Source organism: Gymnogyps californianus, chromosome 19, assembly GCF_018139145.2.
Source record: "Gymnogyps californianus isolate 813 chromosome 19, ASM1813914v2, whole genome shotgun sequence".
Taxonomy (NCBI): domain Eukaryota; kingdom Metazoa; phylum Chordata; class Aves; order Accipitriformes; family Cathartidae; genus Gymnogyps; species Gymnogyps californianus.
The window spans coordinates 3,681,935-3,704,277 of NC_059489.1; the positions used below are offsets into that span (position 1 = coordinate 3,681,935).

At 45.0% G+C, this 22,343-nt stretch overlaps 1 protein-coding gene across 1 annotated transcript in view; it reads left to right on the forward strand.

Annotated features, from left to right (window-relative positions):
* Positions 1–345: 345 nt before the first annotated feature.
* Positions 346–22,343, forward strand: part of CACNG4 (calcium voltage-gated channel auxiliary subunit gamma 4) — a 40,733-nt gene continuing 18,735 nt past the window's right edge. Inside the window, exon 1 of the mRNA XM_050908594.1 lies at positions 346–568. Within this exon, the coding sequence (XP_050764551.1) occupies positions 346–568 (223 nt within the window). The remainder of the gene's footprint in view (positions 569–22,343) is intronic.

The window sequence follows — 22,343 nt, forward strand, 5'->3', positions numbered from 1 at the left end:
GGCGGGGCGGCAGTACGTCGGGGGTCGGGCGGGTGGTCTGCACCCCCACCCCCGTCCCGGGGGGTCCGCGGCCGGGCGGCCCCTCCCTCCCTCCCTGCCTCCCTCCCGCGGCCGGGGCGGTGCGGCGGGGCGCGGCTGGCGGCGGAGCCCGGCCCCGCGGCGACGGCGAGCGGCGAGCGGCTCCCCCCTCCCTCCCTCCGGCTCCCCCCCCCCCAGCCGCGCCCCCGCCGCCGCCTCCGCCCCCCGCCCCGTGACTCGGCTGCCTCCCGCGGGCGGCGGCGGCGGCGGCGGCTGCCGGGCGGTGTCGTGCGGCCCCCCGCGCCCGTGCGGGGACTATGAAGCACCATGGTGTGGTGTGACCGTGGCGTCCAGATGCTGCTGACCACGGTAGGCGCCTTCGCCGCCTTCAGCCTCATGGCCATCGCCATCGGCACCGACTACTGGCTCTACTCCAGCGCCCACATCTGCAACGGCACCAACATCACGGCGGACGAGGCGCAGGGGCCGCCGCGGCGGGCGCGGGGCGATCTCACGCACTCGGGGCTCTGGAGGATCTGCTGCCTCGAAGGTACCGGGGGGCCGGGCCGCGCCGCGCCGGGGAGGGGGAAGCAACTTCCCGGGGGGACCGGCTGCGCGCCCGGAGCTGCCGGGCAGAGCCCAGCCGGAGCCGGAGCCGGAGCCGGAGCCGGAGCCGGAGCCGGAGCCGCGCCGCTGGCTCGGACACGGCCGAGGAGGAGGATGGCGTTACCGTGGCAACCGGCATCTCCGAGATTGCCATGGGAACCGGACGGCGGGATGCGGAGCTCTGCCCGGGGGAGCTCTGCCCAGGGGGGCGACCTTGCTCCGCGGCCCCCCCCGGGGCTGAGGGACCCCCGGGGCTTCAGGGCTTTGGGGGGCTCCTGGCGGGTTCGGGGCTTTTTGGGGTGCATCTGAGCCCCGCAGGCTTCGGGGCTGGGGACCCCCCGGGTCTTTGGCCTCAGGGGCTTTGGGGCTCAGCCACAACTCTCGGGCAGGACAGTGGAAACCCAAGTTCCTCCCCATCTACCCTCAGATAGAGACACCGGCAACCTGGCTGAAGATGTTGTTGCTACTGTTCAAGTGCTTCAGTGTGGACCCGCCGTTACTTAATACAGCCCAAGGGTCAGGGTGAATAATATTAACAAATAAAAAGATACGTGCTTTAGTGGCTGAGATGGGTGCAGGACACCCCGTTCCCCGCAGAGGCCAAACATGTGGCTCCCTCTCTGAAAATGGAGTTGTAGAGAAGGCGTGGCGGGTAACTACCGGGACAAAGAAACACATGGGTGTTTAGAGGATTTGGCATAGCAGATCGGAAAGCCCAGATGGGAAACAACATCTGTCAGCCGAGCGTGCGGAGCCCTGACCGTGGGAAACGAGCGCATCCCCAGGAAAGGGACACATGCCGCAGGCAGGCGCTGGCAGCGGGGGCCAGGGCCGCAGTGGCTCTGAACCCCCTCACCTGCTGGGTCCGTTCCCTCTGCGCGAACAAATAACAGCGTCTCAGTGATGCTGGATAAAAGGGAGAGCATAGGGGAAAGCTGTTGACTTTTGCTGAGCTGCTTTGTGGCTCGTGGGGGTGGGGGCACGCTGGAGTCTGTCTTCCCCCAGTAATGCACTTGGCATATCGGCTGCAGTGCACCTAATTCCATCAGCACAACTTAGCACACATGAACTTTACAAACCTGGTTTCCTGCTTTATTCTAACTGACAGACAGCTCAGCCCCGACGAACCCAGCTATAGTTCAGAGTCTAGCAGCCGTATTCAGAGGTTTTTTCCTCCCCAGAAAAGGCTGTGGCATGGTAGAAGTACCTCATCATCACGTCTGTTCTCATCTCCTCCTTTTGGTAACAATTTAAGGCTACAGTGTAACATCATTTTTCTCATAAAATATCAGATTTGCTACCTAGTAATAGTATGCATACATAGAATAGCTGTAGGACAAGAAGATATTTTTAGACAATAAAGAGAGAAAGAATTACTGAAATGTGAAGCTTTACGGGTAATAATAATGCTTGGCTTTATGACTCCTAAAGGAAATCTAACTCTCGGTATGGGCTTTTATGGCACCTGGAAAATGAGGGCTTGCATCTGAGAGCTCCTGAGTTTGCTTCAGAAATGCTGAGCATCCTCCGCTTGAACCAAATCTTGTGATCTTCACTGAGCTTGTTCTAGTGTCTTCAGTCTCCGTTTTCCATGGAAAATAAGTTTGTTTGCATCTTAGGGGAGTTGCTGAGCTTGCTCTGCTAGACTGGGCCTGTCGTCTTCAGGAGAAATCCCTGAGTTTCCTCAAGTCAGGATTTCTGTGTGGCCTTCCAGGAATCTCATTCATAGAAATGAAGTGCAGCTTTGACTGAAACTGGTGGAATTTTTGCCTTGATTTCAACTGGGCTTAAGTCAGAACTTTATTTAAAAAAAAAAAGAAGTCAGTGAAGTCGTGAGAAATGGGCAGCATCGCAAAGGGTGCCCAGTAATGCTGGCTGATCTCCGGTCTCATTGCATCACCGGGGCAGCACCTGTGCCTTCTTGAGCACATTTTATTTGCAAGGGTATCTGTGGGGAAATTGCACCCAGCAGTTGTGTGCAAGTGAACCTTGAATCCTCATCAATTCAGGGGACAAAAAAGCCTTTCATGGGACCCATCTATCCAATGGCACTTGAGCTGCTCTGCTCAAAATTCCAATGCTCATAATCAAATTACAAAGTTACAAATTTTAAAGTTGTCAAATATGTGCTAAGAATGGACAATTTGAGAAAGCTGTCATCTGTTCACAGATATGAGGAACAGAGACTACACTCTCTCCTACATTTTCAGTATGTTCTGTCTTTGTAAGATAAAATCTATAGATACATTAAAATATTCATGCTTTAAACCATATCATGGGACTTTGATTTCGACATGGAAAGGTTCCTTTGTTTCATAAAATAATAAAACCATTTCTAGAAGCTGATTGAAAACAACACCCCCTTGATTGTTTCAGAGCATCACTCCTTCCGAGTGGATGGGTCTTTTAGTAAAATCAACATAATAGTTGCAACTCTGAGGAGATACACAGCAAGAAAATAATTTCAGTTATAGATTTTTATATGTGATTAAACGGTCTGGCTTCAAACCTATTTTTAGAACTTCTTTTTGTGTTTTGGAGTAGTAATTATAAAAACCTACTTAAATTATTTTAATGGTCTTAAGCACTATTTCACTCTTATCTCAAAAAGACAAATCTAAGATGCAAATGTGCAAAAGCTGAAAATACCTTAGCCTCTCAAATTGCTTTTGACATGAATAAAGCATTTCACGGTGTAAATTTCAGGTCAATTGAAATTTTCCGTTAAAATGTTTCTCAGCTATATCTATAAAACAACCTATATGCTGGATTTTGAACAATCACCTGTTCAGTATCTCCAGTTCCAAGATTTCAAACAAAATCGTTGAAACAGAATGGAAAAGAATAACCTTCTCATCAAATTATTAAGGGGTTCCTCAACGTTCTCCTGTTTTTCTTCTTTGAGACAACGTTTTACAACAAATTAGCATCATAAGGATAACTGGAGTGATACAGTTTAGGGATCCAGCATATTATCTTTGTTTGGAGCTGCAGCTGTCTTAGGGATGAAATCATGTTTCAGTACTAGTATTCGATACTACTATGGAGCTTAGTCACTCAAGAAGTAGCATTAATGATACGTCAGTCAAACTCTTGCCTGTATAATCCCAGTTTTGTTCTTTTAGCGTGTTTGTCAAAGGTGGAGGTAGGAGGCTCATTGAGTGGATTTTAAATAATAGCAGCATTTCTGCATGGATTTTTAAAACTTATATCCAAGGTAATTGCCTTACGTAGGAAATTGTTTAAAATAATTCTTGGTATGAATGTGCATATAGCAGAAGTGGATGTGATTCGACTGAGCCTCTGCAGTAAAACGGCCCAGGGGTTCCCTGGCAAAGCTGGTGTTTGGTTTTCTGCGGCCACGGCATCTACGATAACTGCAGTTTTGACAGCTAAAGTTAAACTGGCACTGGAGTGAGAAGTTTCTGATGAAGCCCCCATGCAGCCACCCACACCTGAAATCTGCACCCCAACCCACAAATTAATAATAAGAGCAAATCAGCCCCATTTCAAGTGGCTGCTCTTATGTCCCGTGTCCACACTCGAGCTATGGTAGTTGTCACAAGCTGTGGGTCCCTGTCAAGATGGTGCAGAGCAGAGTCTTGCAAACACGGCAAATGCTGTGTCTTATGAATAATCATTTCGTGGTCAAGCTAACCTGAGAAAGAGCGATTAAACCACCATAATTTTCCAGCAGCCCCTATTCCTATGGTAAATGTGCAGCACAGCTATGTAAGCCTTGCACAGTCTTACTCACAAGGAGGATCTGCTATTAAAATATTTGCCTAGGAAAAAAAAAAAAGATTTTAAAACACCACTTTATCCACTGAAACTGCTTATCTTGGTGAACAATCGTGCTGAAGTTAATAGGACAGCTCACAATAGAGAGCTCTGCAGGCTCTGTGACATCAAGATATGAAATCCAGTAATGTACTTGTAATTTAAATTTATTCAAAGAGTATTTTATTAAACACTTCAGCATATGAATCTCTTTGAAGCCATTGTGTCTACTGCTTTTAGTATTCCCTGTTTACCATTTACTTTTCAAGTGGTACAATTGGTTATTTAATTCACGTGGAACCATGTGTCCTTCCTGACTGGGTGGTTGGAACATTTATAATTGGGAGGAAGGATCGAGTAAATCATTTATGACTTGAAAACTTGCACAAACGCACATTTGCACAATTATTTGCGAGTCTTCCGGCTTGGATGAATGCACACAAACATGGGAACTGCAGCACGCGCATGCGCTGCTTCCATGGATACTCTTGAAAACAAAATAAAAATGCTTATACAAATGTTTGAGGCAAGCAAATAAAGGAAGGCTGCTAGCCATCAATACTGCAAATTCATGGCTCATCCAAAAAGAATGAATATTCTTTAGTATTCTCAAAGCAAAGCTATGAAGTCCTAGCACCACCACTATTTGTAATAAACTAAATACAATGCAGACTTTATATTCAAATGCTTTTGCCAAAGTTTTATTTGTCGAAGAGCAAATGTTATATCGCTTTACTGTCAGCCATGACCTGCCTTGGAGGTTATATCCACAGGCACATTAGGAGACGGTTGGTCTTCTCAGTCTTTACAGGCATGTGAGCCTGTATTCACACTGTGAAAGGAGGTAGCTGCAAAGGGAGAATACACACATGGGTGTCTCTGCTATGAAAAACTTACTCTGTGTATGCCGTAGCCTATTTCTAGAACAATATATATGTATTTTGTATAGGCATTATAGGTCCTGAAGAGTGAACTTTCATCATGAATCTTTCAAAACAAATGTAAACATGTTAGAGAAGGACTTTTCTGAGATTCAGCCCCTGTTTTCATTCTTTCTTTCCATACATCCTGCTCATACCGTCTCCATTTCCTTGGTAAAACGTGCTGTTGAGAAAGTGCCTGTGCTGCACTCATTGTTTTCAAAAGTAATTCTTAGAGCTCCAGCGTCACCTTCGCAACAGTGTTTGAAGCAGTGCAGTTTTGCCAGCAATTGATGGAGTGATTTTTGACAGGCTTTTTAGGTTAATTTTTTTCAAGAGCATTCCATTTGCTAGAGAGAGTTTCTGAATTTGGAGCAATCTGTAAGGATGCAGAGTTCAATCTCTTCAAAATATTGTCCATAGTATAACATATTTTAAAATACTGAGAGGTTTTGTGCTGGAGGAACTGTCAGCAGAAGATGGGTTAAGGCATTATCTATTCTCTTCTCAAATAAAAAAAGCACAGATCTCCTAAATGCATCTCTTTCTTTGAACATTTGTAACAGAGGGTCTCAAATGACCGTATTGATGTAACAAAACATCCTTTCTTCCTGAGACGCTCTATGAAACAGGGATCTGAAGCTAATTGACTGAATATATGTGCTTTAATGAATTAATTTGCTTTCTTGAACTCGATCTACTATATAGCCAGCAGGGAGCTATCAGGCTACATGAAGGGTTTGGTTTTTTCTCCGTGGCTCTCAGCATGTCAGATATCCCAATGCAAAACTTAGAACCCAAAGACTTTCTGTGCATTAGCGATACTCCCCGAAGGCTGTAAACCAATGCAAGCACATTTGTAGTCCAGCTGTAAAGCTTCTTCCTCTCTGCAAGATGTAATGTGGATAATATTAATCTTACCTAGGTTTCAGAAATGTTTTGTGAAGAATCAAGGAGGCATTGGGTTACACAAACAGGACACCTCTGTCCGTGTTGTGCTATAGTTACTTTTTTATTCTGTATATAATTATACTGCATATTGTAGGTGGTTGACGGATGGCATTTGTGGTAGTATCTGTCAGAGCCGTAGTAAGTCATTCTGGGCTTCGTGGCGACCTTTGCAATGTAATGTAATGTAGTCTTTGGGCTTCTTCCAGCAGCCATTACCTTTAAGTGACCTTCAACCTTCAAGGCCAGGTTGGATGGGGCTTTTGTAACCTGGTCTAGTGGAAGGTGTCCCTGCCCATGGCAGGAGGGTTGGAACTAGATGATCTTTAAGGTCGCTTCCAGCCCAAACCATTGTATGATTCTATGATTCTGCCATGGGCCTTTATTACTCTTTTTAGATACTGGCGGAGCTCGTAGCGTTGCACCTCGTCAGGCCTTGCCCTGCCTTCTGGCAACTCTACTAACCCTCACCACTGTAAACTGGTAAAACAGGCAAATATGACAATGTATTTTTTTGTTCCTATAAAATTTCAACACAGTAATTATTTCTCCGGTGGATCCTGTCCCATTTGCTGGGTCACTCCTCTGCGTTACTTCTGCCCCGATCGTGCTGGCCAACCTGTAGCTTTGGTCACAGTCTCGCCAGGTGCGAAACACATGAACCTCCTTAAAAAGCTGGGGGAGAAGGGGAGTGTATCCGATATCTCCATTCTGTAGCCTTGTGTATCTTTGCAGAAACAGAGAAAAAAAGAAAAAATATTAGGAGGGGAGGCTAGTGGTTTCATCTCATTTTTAGTTCTTTTGAGGAGGTAGGAGTGCTTAGGTACTGAGTGTAACTTGAAGTCTGTTATTAATACCTCTCAGCACCCAGAAATTTAGTTGGTGTCTGTGTGGTTTGTGTGTCAAGGAGCTGAGCAGTGCTTTCTGTATCCCCAAACTGGAAATGGAGAGGGAGGAGGAGGGTGGGTGGACTTACGGGTCTGGGCTTCGCTAGGCTTCCTGCCTGATTTGGGGCCAGTTACTTTATCTTTCTGCCCCTGACTAGGAGGGATGACTGTGCTTCCTTCCCACCCACTTTCCTCTCATACTAATAATAAAAGGGAAAAGAAGATGTGGAGAAACTGGGACACGGCGGTAGGGCTGCCCAGCTCGGAGGTGGTGCATGAACACTACTTTAACTGGGTTTTGAAGCATTTTGCTTGCAACTTATGTTTTATACATGCAATATTTTGTGTTTAAGCATGTCTTCCTTGAGGGACAGGATTAAGTCTGATTCTCCACCTACGTAAATTTAACTGCTTTCTAGGAAGGCGGTGGAGTTATGCCAATATGAAGCCAATATAAGAGAAGGGATCGTAGATCTGTCCCTTCAATTGGACCTTTTCCTGCTGGTCCTTCTTTTCTGAGCCAAAACTCATCTCAGGAAATAAATCATACTATTGAACTGAAAAACTGGTCCTGCTTCCAAACATTACTTTGTGCTTATCTTCATTTTAGATTTCTGTTTACTGGTATTTATTATGTTGCAGACTTATGGTTCAGCATCCAAATTCTTACCAACAGATGGCAAGGCAGGATGCACAGGAGTAGTAAAATAAACAGGATAAATGCACAACTGCCCATATGTCTGAGAGGCTGATACACATTTATGACTTCAGAACAAAAGAATGTTTTCCATAGACAGCCCCAGTGCTGTGCAGGGCTTCTTGCTATTTTCTGCCTTGCCCTGAAGTCTCTCACTTCTTCAGCATATTTTGATCAGTTAAATTACAATATATTTTGTCCTCTCTCTTCTATTCCGAGATAGTTGTTTCCTTTAGTTATTTGTCCCCACTCCCAAGTACATCAGTTCATTTTACCTTCAAAATTTTAGAGTGGAAGGCGGCTCTTTTCTGGGTTTCGGCTAGTATTTTTTCTGTCAGAGTGGTTATTTTGGCTATTTTGAGGGGCACACAGAGGTGCTGGGGACCACAGCAACATTTGAGACGGTGACTTTCTCTATATTGGGATTTATTATAATATTAATGATAAATGGCCTTTCTAATATCTCAAAATAGCAAGCCTCAGGGCAAGCTGCCTGCAGGATGGATAGCCCAGCCTAGACAGACTTCAGCTAGATTTCCCTTCAAATCTGGGGGCATTTTTGCCAATTGTTACACGTGTGTGTCAAATGCAGTGAAAGCGTTGAAGCAGTTCTTGATTTAGCCTGGCAGATAGTCCAGCCCCTCTTTCTCCTCCTTCTTGTGGCATCCTGTCGTCTTAACATCTTTGTTCTCATTCTCTTTTTGCCTTTCCTTGCTGAAATGTTATAACTTTTCTTCTGCTAAAAAGGTACCTTCTAAATCAGCTTTTCAATGACAATGCGAGAGTCTTTCTGTAGAAAACTGGTAGATACTGCCCCAGGTAGAAATCCACGATTTTTAATTTCTCTTCTTAACTCTCGAGCATCTCTGTGCCGTCCTGCCAATGAAAAATGTATAATCATATACTTGTCAAAAGGTATGAGGTTTGGGTTCTTTTTTATCTACCTGTTTTACTTTGTGTCCCATGTGTTTATCCAGGCTCCTGCTTACTTTACAAATAACACTGTAAGTTCTTTCCTTAATAGAATTGAGTCATTTTTTCTCAAATGTTATATGTGAAGGAATGCTAGATTATAAACATGCGGTCATGATACAGAGAGACAGATGAAGGCAGAGCGCATTATGGAATTACAGTATTTCCTGTGCAGATTGCCAGGCCCTGATACGAATTAACCTCTTTTATTGTTCTTTTTCAAGCATTCCACCTTTTAATTGCTGTTTTGGAATTGTGCCACTTAGTTCTGCCCTTTGAATGCTTCTCACTTAGCCAGTCCCGTTAGCTTGATAATGCCAAATATTTCAAAGATATTCAGAAGCGACGAGCATCCCCTGTTCGAGTGGGAGAGGTACTCAGTTCAGTGAGGAACTACCACCCTTGTTTAGCTGCCAGGGTTTTTTCAGATTTAGTTAATAACCATTTTTAAGTCACTGCCAATTCTCTACCGGAGGTTTCGGATCAGTTTTCTCCCATTTATACGTTTTAAATAATGCCATTTTTTATAGAATATGGGTGACTGAATATTTTCTCCTGTCCAAATATATAGCATTCAGTAATGTTAGGATTGTTATTGTGTCTTACTTGCATCCCAGAGGCATAGTTTATCTGTTGTTGCTGCAAGGTATTAAAAAGGAACCATGACATGTTGCAATTATGACTTGAAATAGGATCTTGCCAGAGGTACATTGCCTAAATATGATCAAATCTAAAATACAACTTATTGCATATACCTATCTTAGAGCTGTGCATACCTATCTCATGGCTCACTGAATATCAGTGATGGCTATTAGCAAGACACTGGATAATTTTGTTGTAAGAATTGCCATGCTCTTAGGTTTTTTTTAAAGCTCAGTCCCCAGCATTCAGCTGCCCGCAAGCAAATGAAATAGCAAACTCTTAATGCTGGAAGACCTTGTGACTATTTAGACTGAGTTTTCAAAGGTAGCCAGATATGAAAGTTAGTAATATTCCTTTGTATATGACTCACTAATGGCAATAGTGGGCTTTAATCATCTTTGTCCAGCGGGTCTTCTAAACTCAGGTAAACCATGGCAATGCTCCTTTACATACTTGCATACATTTTAATGCAAAATTGGCTAGAGTTGGTTTCTTGGTGTGTTGGTTTGTTTTTAGCAAGCTGATGAAACAGCAAGTTGCATTATGTCACATCACATTTTTATCCACATGGATCATGAACAGGGTCGAAGCCCTCAGACTCACTGAACAGAGCTCTGTTACTTGAGCCAGTGGAGTAAATAGCCCCAAATAGATTGTTATTCTCCAGATATGCCTCTGCTGATGGTGGGTAGGTTATTTGTTGGCAACTGTGAACTGCCACAACTTCAGGAACTTGGTTTCCAGCGCAGGTTGCAGAGGGAGAGCCCCAGACTATTCATCTATTTCCTCCCAAATTTAATGTCCCCTGGTCCCGCTCTGCTACCTGACATACACCCGGCTGACAGCGGTTTATTCTGTACAATTAGAGCTCGGCAACGTTATTAACGATTTCAATTGGGTTTTATTAGGGGAACTGCTGGAAAATGTCAGTATCAAGCAGAGCTATCCTAGACATGATAAAATATCAATTAATAAATCAAGGAGCTATGTAACAGTTTGGAAATGGCTTCTTAAAACTAGAGTTGCTAACGCTAACCAGTTGGGTGCTGAGTCTCATCCTCCTGCCGGCAGGCAGCAGCGCGTCAGGTATTTGCCATTACAGCAATTTTGGGTTCACCAGTGTGCTCTGTGCAGACAGACCAACCTCTTCCAGACGGACCAGTAGGACGCAGACGGCCCCAATCCAACAGCCCCTCTACATTTATGCATGCGCTGAACCCAAGCCAATAAACCTGGCAAGAGGCCGAGTTTCTTGGCTCAGGCTTCGCGCTGCTTGGATCTGCCCACCCTGCGTTTGGATCAGAGCTGGTCCACGTCCCCCCAGCTCTGCCCGCTGCGAAAACACATTTTTGTCTGTCGACAAAAGATGCTCCGAGATGATGAGCAGTCTTTTCAAAGACTGTGGCTTATGAACTCTAACCGTATTTCCAGTGACGGTTTGTCTTTGAAGCTTACGTTGTGTTGGGAGTCAACAGGATTTCATTTTTTAAGTTACTTAGGTGTTTCCAAAAATATTTATCCAAGACTATGCCGCTATCTGCTAATCATGAGATTAAACATCCTATGGTTCTCCTCAGTAGACTGAAGGTTTGCTTCAGAGGTTGGTAAGCGTTTCTCCTTTGCTCTGCACGTTTTGCTGTACTCTTGTCCTTGCCTTTAGCGCTGGCAAAGGCAGGCAGTTTTGGAGATGCGTTGGGATCCTTAAAGATGCAAGACCTGAAATAAAACATGTAGTATTTAGGAATATGCTAGGGCTGTATTCACAGTATCACTTCTAATTATAGCCATTCGAACAATTCATTTGCAATGTCCCGCTACGGTAGTGCTTATTAAAGTAGAATCCTCTTTATAGTTTGGTAGCAAATTAAGAAGGGAAAAAAATAGCTATCCCATTCCATCTGATGTCTTTGAAAGAGGTTTACCCTCATAACTTGCTTTCTAGGGATATTCCCCTTGTTTTTACTTGTACTCCTGGTCTGATTTTTAATGACAGGTTTTTTTGTGTCTCTCGGTAGCCAATTCCCAGTGACCTTTTTCCTCACTTTATTCTAATTTCTGTACATAAATGGCAGCATTCTAGCTGGAGACAGTCTTTGGACACAGCAGCAAAACCCCATAGAGAAGGAAAAACAGGCCAGAAATTTTCCATCTGAATTCTGCGTCTTACCCAGGGCTTTGGCCGCGCAAAGAGCCAACACGCTCGACTTTGCAGGATCAGAGGAGCACTCACATGCAGAAGCTGGATGAAGGGCAAGTGATTCAGGATCAGGGCCAGACCTGGGCAGCCAGGACCTCGCCGTCGGCATCTCCAGGCGTCAGCGCTGGATGCAGCTACTCCCACAGGTTATCCCTTTTGCTGGCATGACTGCTCTGCCCCGGGAGGGCTGAGCAAATGGTTGCAGCTGGCCAGAATATGGGTACACAGCTCCTAATGCTGATTTTATAGCATTAATGTGCACCTGTTTTGGTGGCCAACTGGCACCGTGTTCAGCCTAAAATGTGTGTGTAAGCCCTGTATTAAAAGAGGCATGAGAATTAGCGTGTATCAAACATGTCATTAGACACGTGCCTGGTAGACATAATGTAGGATAATGAATATGATCACAAGAATAAATTAATAACTGAAAATATTTTTTATACGTATGCACGCTTAAAACAGGATAAGAACTAAGTGACACTTGTGTCACCAGTTTATAATTAAAATGCAGTGCTTGAATGAAAATGTAAGCTTCAATTAGCCAGCACGACCCTGCTTCCGGCTTTACTTCCCACTGAAAAGCAACGATAACAAGCTCACATTTATTATCAGAGTTTTTCCTGGAGCTGTGCACTGAAACATGCTCGCATCTGAGCCCTTTCACTGAAGACATTTTTTCGCTTCAGCAGTTTGGCATGCCATACAAAGGCTCTCTGATTTTTAGTGATGTTCACCTCCTTTTACATAAAAATGTTTTCTGTGCATATTATTTGGTTTTAGTTGAAGTCCAGGTGCACGGGTTACTGAAGAACCAAAAGGATGGCTCATCACATAGCACAATGGGTAATTATTGCTGAGCTTCACTGTATCGCACAGACAAATCCTTTCTTGGAGCTCAGCATTGTAGCTGTGAGAGAGAGAAAATACCTACGATTGAGCCCAAAGTCCTACAAGGGTAAGAATAGGCCCTCTGGTATACGCTTTGCCCATTTAATTTTTAACTATCTCAAGGGACAGAGCTTCACAATTTTGTTTAGCGATACTATTTTGCATTGTAATTTCACCAGTGGGAAGTTAATACATATATAAACTATGAAGTCTCATGCGTTCCCATTTTCATCCCAAGAGTCTTTCTAGTTAGGCTTTTTGTAAAATGGTTAAATAATTCTCTGGGTTTGGCCCCCATTTAGGCCAAGATTTACCTTGATTTATGCACGATCCAGACAAAGTTTGGTGCTGCATTGCCTAAGAATTGACCTTCTGATTTCTGCAAGACACAGCAGAGTCCTTGGCTGGACAGCTGAGCTCCCTGTGTAGGCAGGAAGAAAACCCAGGTGCCTTGAAAGAGCAATTCTGGAAATGTGTGTGCTGGGTGGGGACCTGCCTATGCCAAGTGCCTTCTCACCTCTCAGGTGCCTTCTGAGAGCTGCTGACAGCAACGGTGCCTTCCCAGATGCTAATCTTGCCAATGCCAAAAAAAATAGTAACCTTTTAGTCTAGGACTTATGCAGGCTGAGGATGTCTGTCATGTCCTGAGGCCATGCAGTAGGTGCTCAGTTGGACATTTTTGCACCCTTCAAATTGGTCCATGTGCAGACAAGGCTACAGGAATCGGAGTCCAAAATAAGAAGGATAGGGAATGCCCTTCTCAACCAGTGCTTAGGACAGTTGGTGAAAGGGATACAAATCCTAACCAGCCCCAAAAGGTCGACATAGAGCAGCTGAGCCTCAGAAAGTGTACTTAAGCAATATGTCCTCTCTGACGGAGATGGGACCAAATGTCCACATGGATATCTTTTGCAATGCCCCCTCCAATATTTTAAGCAATTTCTACAGGCAGAAGTCTTGTAATGTAGGAGTGGATGTCACGCCAGGATATCTCAACTCAGAATAGATATGTGCTCTTAGCTTTGGGTCATGCAGTGATGTGTGGTGTAGTTAAAGCCCCCAGGGACTCTTCAAGTTGTAAAAACTACAACCCTTCTGGTTTTTCACTGGTGCTATTCACATGGGACAGAGTGACCTCTCCAGAAAGCCTTTCCAACAGCAGCAGCAATCTCTCTCAACAGCGTTTAATAACTACCCATGGAGAAAATTACACTCTATTTAAAAGGCCAGAAAAATCATCTTCAGTTTAACTCCGCTGACTTTGGTAGAATTACACCAAAAATGAGTTTTGTCTGATATCCTTTCCCATACTAATGTTCAGTAGCTGGGCTGAAAAAGCCTTTTGAAGGCGGATTAAACAAGTCCAAATGGTGAAATACTCTTCTTTCGCACGTGTTATTTTAGGTGTAGCTTGGAACGCTGCCCTTACGAGAGGCATCCCTTTAAATATTTATACAGCACCAATATGTAGCCACCTTCATACGTTTTTAATGATATGTTCCTTTCTAAATTAACCATTAGGTAACCCTGTTCTATAGCATTCCATATTTTGCACTGCCTTTATGCTGCCCTTGGATTTTATTTATTTATTTATTTCGCTGTGGAACAATGAAGATGTCAAGGCAAGGCCCAGGGGCACCGTGGAAATCGAATTCTTGGAGCACCACCACTGTTGCCATGGTGGACATGCACTCAATAGCACACTGTGCTGCTCTGCAAGCCAAGGGGATTAAAACCCCGGCTCCGCTGCTGGGCCATGTCAGTTCACCGCTGTTACAATGGAGGCTCTTCGTTTCTGTAATTGTAGTTCCCAGGATCAGGGGGAAAAAAATATTGAAGCAAACCCGAGCAAAGAGGGGAAGGCGCTGTGAAGGGCCAGGAAGCGAGATCTCCTTTCTGAGGTTCTCCTTGGGAACCGTAGTTGTGTCTGGCAGGTTTCTGGTTTTTCCAGAGGCTTTTCTCTTTCGTCTTCTCATTTTGTGTTAGTTGGTAAGATGCTATGGTACGCCGAGGTGAACAGGACAAAGCCTAACGCTGTCAACTGAGTCAAAGATCTTGACTATTTCCTCAGCCCTGATTCAGGCTGATGAGTAAAAGTGTTGGCACAAGCCATGGGGTTTTATAACGGTGAGATTTATGAGTCTTGTTTAATTATACCACATTATCATAGCAAAGTTATTTCTGCAGAAGCTGCTCATGGCTTGTTTCCATTCTGGTTTCCCTCTCTCCTAAGAGGACCATAGGAGATGGCTGCACCGTGAGATCACAGCTGCATAACCAAAAACTTAGCAAAGCCTCAGCAGATGGACAGACGGCACACGCGTCCCAGGTTCGGTAGGGAGATTGTTCCCCTGACCAAAAAAAGAGGTATCAGAGCGTGCCCTATGCCCAGTTATACTGAAAGCAAGAAATATTCCTGCATGCTGCTTCACAAAGAAGAGTTGCACCCTTTAGAGCTGAAATCCAACCTCTCCTTCTCTTGCCTGCTGCAAGGGCCTTATCCTGTACTTGTTTTGTAAGTAAGAAAGAGCTTCAGTTAAGTCAGTAGAGATTTTGTCTAAGGATAATGGGCTCAATGAAATACTGAAATGCAATTTCCCTGAGTTGCAGTGTGTTGAAGAAAGAGATTGAGTCACAAGCAATCCCCTTCCAGCGACGGAGCTCGGTTCCTGCTGTACACATTGCTGAATCAGTCCGAGTAAGGATGTCACTGTCTCTTCTGCTGGCATATAAGATACTTTATAAAAAGCACAGGGGTATTTTCGTATCTTCCCTCCTATGAACTGAACCTGGTATGATTTGGCTCCAGCAGTGACTTGGTTTGCTTGGTTTTTAAATGTACTGGTAAAAGGACATTGTTTGCTCCAAACAAAAGCCGTCTGGGCTTGGCATTCCCAATGTGTGCCTCAGTAAAAGAAGCCAGGCAGGAGCTGAAATACAATGAACTGCTCTCTTCCACCACGGGAAAGGCAAGGTATGGCCAAGCTTAAATTGTGCCGTTATTTGAGGCTCTTCTTCAGGTCACAGAGGCAATTTTTTCTCAGTGTTTGCTGCAAATATGTTTAAATTCGCTCTGTTTTAGAGGCAAGTAGTCAATGCATCTGAAGTGCACACTTGACATATGTTTCTTTTCACATGCTGTCCTCCATTCGTTTCGTGTAGCAGATGCTCAGTTTACCACTTTAAATGTATTCTTATTTACTAGAAATTATTTTAGAAAATAGCTGTTTGGAACTAAACATTTCCAGCCCTTCTTCTGGGTGCTGGGAGCTCCTTTTTGCAGCTGTCCTGTGTGGCTGCATGCAGATGTTGACAGGTTAATTTGCATTTGAAGAGCTGGATGCAGTGAGCTAAGCAAGGGTTTTTCTTCCCTGCCTCTGAAGGCAGTCACGTAAACACCCCTTGCCAAATTTAGCCCTGATGCTACTCTTCTTAATTAACTAGAGCGACATCCAAGCTGAGTTTGGCCCATTGTTAGCTGCCCATTTATTCCAGGGTTGAATTAAGCCCCCTGACCATGTAAAAGAAAGGCTCTTATTCTGGAAATTGATTGTACAACAGTGAAACGCAAGGACAGTCCTAATTCACAGCAAGGTGGTATGTACAAGCTGGTTTATCTGATTTCCACTATATTGTCCTGTTGCCAGAAACTGCGGGTCCAAACTTTCCAGCTGAGGTTTCTGGTTTACCTGGCTGCTGCATACTACTGGAGTCAGAAATGTTTTAGTAAAAAGGAAATCTGGCTATCAAGAAAAATGTGCAGCTTGCACTGCTTGATCCCCCTTCCTGGAGAGTACTCTTTTTTTTTTTTTTTTGGTGGGTTTTTTTTCCCCTTAAAATAAGATTGCATAAAGACTTCCAGCACAAAGACCCAAATTTAGACTTCAGTCCCTCCCATCGATAAAGAAAAAGGCAGAAGTCTTGATCTACAACCATGCTGTCAGCCTCTAGAAACTGTTGCTCCTGGTCTTTCATGTACGTGATCCATCCACATTGACTCAAAGCACGATTTAGCAGAGACCAAAAACTTTCATGCTGTAGCAGGGAGAAAAGCTAACATTCAAAGAGCTGTAGCCCTGTCACGATCAAGGCCCGTACACTTTGCTTCCTCTTCATTTTCTTTTCTTTCCTTTAGATGTTACAAAACTGTCGAGGAAAGCTACATCCAGCAGGTATTAGAGCACTGAACTGAACCTGCAGAAACAAGGGAAGGCGTGATTAAGGTTGTCTTTTTTTTTTCCCACCTTCATTTCACCGCGTTTCTATGCCTCCCTGCCATGTCCCTGCCACGATCAGCTGTGGGCAGATGCTGGTCTCACTTCTCCCCCATAATCTGGATTTCAGCAATTTTCCAGTTTCCTCGTGCTGCTCTAAGACAAGTTACAGCTGCAGCTGAGTTTGCAGCGCATCCCCCTGGTCAAGGCTGCCATGGGGACAAAGTTACCCATCTGAACTTGAGCAGTTTTGATGTCTACACGTAGGCATTATAACGAACGCCAATAACACATTGGACTCAGTCTGCGTTTTGGAGCATTCATGGCAAAATTCTCACTGGTCACAGTCAAGTACAAACTAATTCATCACCCCAACTGTGCATGTGGTATGAGAGACCGCTGGCACAGCGCGCTTTCTTAAAGAAAAGTGTTTCCTCCAGTCCATCATTTGCATCACGCATAAAGCTTTTCTTGTAGATATCCTTTTTTTTTTTCTATGTAAGAACTTAAGGGGAGGGGATAGGAATGGAGAATGTTGCTGTTAGACAGGCATGATTCAGGTACCCATGGCGACGTGAGATCACTCCGCATTGTCACCAACACAAGAAGATTACCTTGTACAAGAATAAATAAGAACAGAATTTTTGACCTTCACGATTTTCTTATCTGTAAACATTATAACTGTACAGCAATGCAACCCAGCTTGTCAACAATAAGAAATAAAAGAAAAATAAAACTAATTTAAAACCCCACAGTGGCAGTGGAATAAATTCATACATTTATCATTTCAGAGGTTTCCATCGCTCCTGCCTCTTTTCCTGCAAGGTTTAAATTATTAGATTTTTTTTTTTATGTTATGTTTACTCTCCTAAGAATAGAATACAATTTACAGAAGCTCACATGGATGAAAAAGCATTTTCCTTTTGCGCTGTTGCTCACACAGTTAACACACACAAACCTGCACCTTCCAGCTTTCCAAAACCTCAGTTCATACCGTCAGATAAATTAATTCTATATTCAGAAATTTATTTTGAAATCCTTAAAAGAAGAAGGTTTATTACTTGAACTTTCACTTAAGAAATACCATGCGTCTCAGTGTTTGGTGCAAGAAGGGGCAGATTTTTCACAACACTTACTTATATGTGCGGCGGGTCCTGCCAGCGCTAGAATTTGCATGAGAAAAGATCCTGAGAGTGAAGAAATGCAGGATGAGGATCTAAGCTTACCGTAACAGCTGGAAAGAACCTGGTAAAATGAAATTCAATATCTGCTGCTGCAGATCTCCCAGGTTTTAAGCTTCCGAGGCAGAGGGTGATTTTTAAGCAGAATTTTAACTTGCACGTACATGAATTATTTCTAGTGACTTGCTCAAAAATAGCAATTTGAGCCTGACTCGCAATGTACTTACACAGGGCTGGAGTGGGACCAGGCAGCCTGCCCATGCCTGGGAACGTGAAACTTTCTGCACACACCTGAACCAAATACCCGGCTTGGGTCTGGCACTGTGGGCTGGGGACACGCTCTTGGTGTCCCTTGTCCCTCCCCTGACACGGGTCAGCAGGCAATGGCCAGAGTTTGGGGCCCAGACATCTGGGTAAGGTCTGAGCCAGAGAGGGAGAGCCGCAGTTTGTTGCCAATAGAGGCTAAACAGCAAAGAGGTGCTGTCCCCCGAGAGCAGGGGAGCATCATGCTGCGTGACTCAGAGGTGCAGCTGAGTCACAGCCTCCCGAGGCTCCTCCTGTGATGGGAACAGGTTAGACACCGTATTCAAGATTGTGCTTGAAGTCACGATCCAAATCATTGTGTTCAGGCTCCTCATTTGCTTCATGGGGAGAAAGTATGTTGCACTTCTTGGAGAAGAAAAAGGAGTCTGTGGTGCAGGAAAACGAGCTCCCAGATTCCCACTCATGAGAGCGCTGTTAGAAAAAAAAGAATCCAACAAAAAACACCTTTAAAGCACAAGGGGGTGACGGTATCTCTGCTGGAGCCCCTCAGAAGTCAATGAAAGTACACCTAGCATATCGAGTATTCGCCGGTTAGCAGGAGACATCAGCTAAGATGGCCTGAGGCATGTGGAGCTGCTGTGGAAAAGCATTGATGTCTCATGAGGGTACAGCTCTCCTACTCGAGAGCACTTAGGAGCAGGTCTGCAGAGGGGTTTAGGTGTTGCCATGCCTAAAAAGTAGAAACTCAGCCTACAAACCCCAGCGCCCTGGACAATGAATGACAGCAAAGAGCAGAGCTCGGGAGCTGGACCCTAATGGTGAGCAGGCTGGCATCAGACCTCAGCTTTGCAAACCCACAGGGCTGGTGTTTTGGGCTGTGCTCATCCTGGGGGATGGATATCACATTTATGAGTCCTCTGAATGGGGTCACAGCAGAGCAGGCATGCATCGGTGCAGCCCCCTCGGATGCTGGTGCTTCCCTCGCAGCACCGTTAGAGTTAAATGACACGGCAGATCCTCACTCTCCAGTAGGTATTTGCTGGCACATAACCCGGTGAATCCAGTCTGTGGAGCATGAGTGATCTATAGTCACTAGGCAAACTTTCTCAAGAGCTTATTTAGGAGAGAAAGCCCTGATGTATTGATAGCGCTGTGTGCAGGAGAGCTGCTGGAGCCGGTTGATATTTCGACATGACTGAGTATTTTTAGAGCCATCCTATGGTGCAGGATTTTTAACTTCCATTTCACAGCCCTTGAAGCCTGGCAAACTTTCATTAACATTTGATGCCTTGAAGTCATCCAAGGTCTGGGGGAAAAGCGGGGGGGGGAAGGAGGAAAAAGAAATACACCTTTTTGGAGCATGTAGTTTGCAAAGTTGCTGTGAAGCTTAGAAAAAGCCTCCAATCCCTCCTCTTTGTACCAGGTGCTTTTAAAGTACCCAAACCATTCAGAGAGCATAGCTAGAATCCCAAACTCTGGCTGTGTGGGAGAGTCTTGCTTAATTAAAAGATAACTTAAGTTAACATGTTAAATACCTGGAGTCTCTCTGGCCCTTGGGGAGATTGAAGCACTTTTTAAACAGAGAGCTCCCCACCTTAGAAGGATTATGCCTCTCTTCTTCATCCATTATTAGGCAACTTTGCTAATATAGGGCTTTTTGACCCATAAATCCCCAAATTATTTATAAGTCATCATGCCTCCATCCTAGAGAGGAGAACCTGGGACACAAAGCAGTTAAAGGATTTGCTCCCAATTCCCACTGCACGCGCTGCCATTTCTGCACAGCACAGAGTAAGGCTCTTCTGCCCAAATTTATACACGGTGAAAACGCTGCTTCCCTGGCTACAAGGCAGACTTTCAACTGGAAAATAAATTAACAGAAACTCTATTTTTTGCCCCCCAAATACATACACGTATACATACACACACAGAGTCTCTTTGCACACAACTGAGATTTTTCATAGGCTGAGGGAGTAGGAAGAAGAGACGTATTTTTGTCTCCTTGGCAAAAATATATTGGCAGCGTATCACTGAGTTGTAGAGACTGAGTAAGTACCAGAGCGTGGCCCCGTTAAGAGAAGCGGGTTTTGGAAAGCTGCCCTTCGGCTGCCTGTGCCATTCTGCCAGGACCATTGCAGGGATGCTGCCCTGGGGGGAGCTCAGTGTGTGGGACCCCGAACAGCCCATACGGGCTTCTGTGGAGGGAGAGGAGTTTGTGATACCTGGAAATGAGGAGCTGTCAGCTCTGCATCACGCCAGATGAAGTGTCTGAAGGGGAGAGGAGCTGCAAATCTCCCCTTGTGCATGGCACCGTTCCCGGGCGGTCAGAGCCGCTGCCTGCCTCCTGAGCTGCGTACCTCTCGGGAAGTCTCACCAAGGTGGTGACAAACTGGTCCTCTCCTGCTTTCAAAACTCAGGAGGAAATATGGTCCCTGAGATGCTGTTATACAAGGGCAGGGAGAAAGATGAAGGACTGACAAGGGAGGGCTGTGAGGGAGTCAATGGCACAACAGCCGGCGCAGCCGGGCGCGGGGGCACCTGCCTTTTGTCCAGTCTTCCCAGCAAAAGGAAAATTTCTTCGTTTTCTCCTCCCAGCTGTAAATCTTCCCAGACACTTCCATGCTGTCCTAGGACAGTAAAAAGCAATAAGCATTTCTGGTTACAATGGAAGATGTGCCTGATGCTGATAAGGGCTGGGACATTCAGATACATTATTTAAATCCAATTCTGAGATCCCAGATTGGATTGCCCAAAGCTACCACCACCATTATCCTTCCCCAGTGCAGGTAGAGACATTTCATAGCAAAATGTATTCTGAAATGCTGAAAGTAAACTCAGAAATCTTGACAATAAAATATTTATGCATCTGTGCTTTAGTGCATTGTAATTTTGCATAATATGCTTTGCTTTTCAGGACTGACTAGATTAAGGCACTTCTGATTCATTAAACACATTTTCCCAAATACTGTTTCTACAAATATTGTTGGGCCATTGTGCTTAGTTGTATTTATTAGCTGGTGTAACAAGGAAGTTACGTCTTCCATAAACCTGAGAGGAACCCTGCTTAAATGTGTTGCTCTGAATCTCAGCAGAGAAGAAAACAGTTCTAATGAATAATTAAAGCTTAAAGAGGTCATGCTGCTTTTGCAGTCTCATTTTTATTTGTCACTGCTTAGTTTGCATTAGGAAATAGAAAGTTTCAGGTGCAGGAGCCAAACGAAATCTCTTCTGCATGTGTTCATTTAAACAGATCTATTTGGTAGCCATCTCCATTTTTATGTATTAGGTCATTTGTTAACTGTAATAATTTAAATCAGTCCTGGGAATTACAAGTTTCAGGCTCTTAATTCTCATCAGGCAGTGGCTTTGTGCATCCCCTCGCCTTCTGTCAGCAGTACGAGCACCGACTCTTCGGCCGGGCAGGGCTGTGGATGCAGGCAGAGCTGCTCAGGGAGGACCCAGGTCGCCATCTGGTCCCTGTCTCCGCAGGCACCACCAATCTGCCAAGCTCCTGCTCTCCTCCTAGGCCCTCTCCTTGCCTCCGGCCACCCACCGCCCACCCTTCCCGTCTCCTCCTCCTCCTCCTCAGCTCTCTCTCCCTCCCACTTTCTTCCAAGCTTCCTTTCCTCCTCCTCTGCAAACCACCTCCCGTTCCTCCCCGCGCTGCCCCAAAGCACTCCTTTTCCTCCTCCTTCTTCACGTTGCTCTCTGCCTTCCTCGCCCAGGCCCTTATTGCCCCAGGGCTGCTCATCATTTTCCTCTCCCCTCTCAACGTGCCCCAGTGAGACCAGCCTGCCCTGTCTCCTACACGAGGCTGGCCGCAGCCAGCGACACACCGTCCTGGCTGCCGAGGCACCCTCTACCACCGAACGCCTGAGACACCCAGCCTGCCAGCACCTACCCTCCGTGAGGGTATGGCACCTTACAGGTTGCACACACTGCTGGGAACAGGAATAACTGATTTGGTCACCAACCAAATTCAAGCTAAAGTCTTTCATATTTCCTTTATATTTTCTTCCAGGATGTACTACAGTTGCAAAATATTTTTGTTCCTTTCATTTTTTCACGCTGGAACCTATTCTTTCTAACCAGCAGCTCTGTTATTTGTTCCCAAGGTTAGACATTAGCC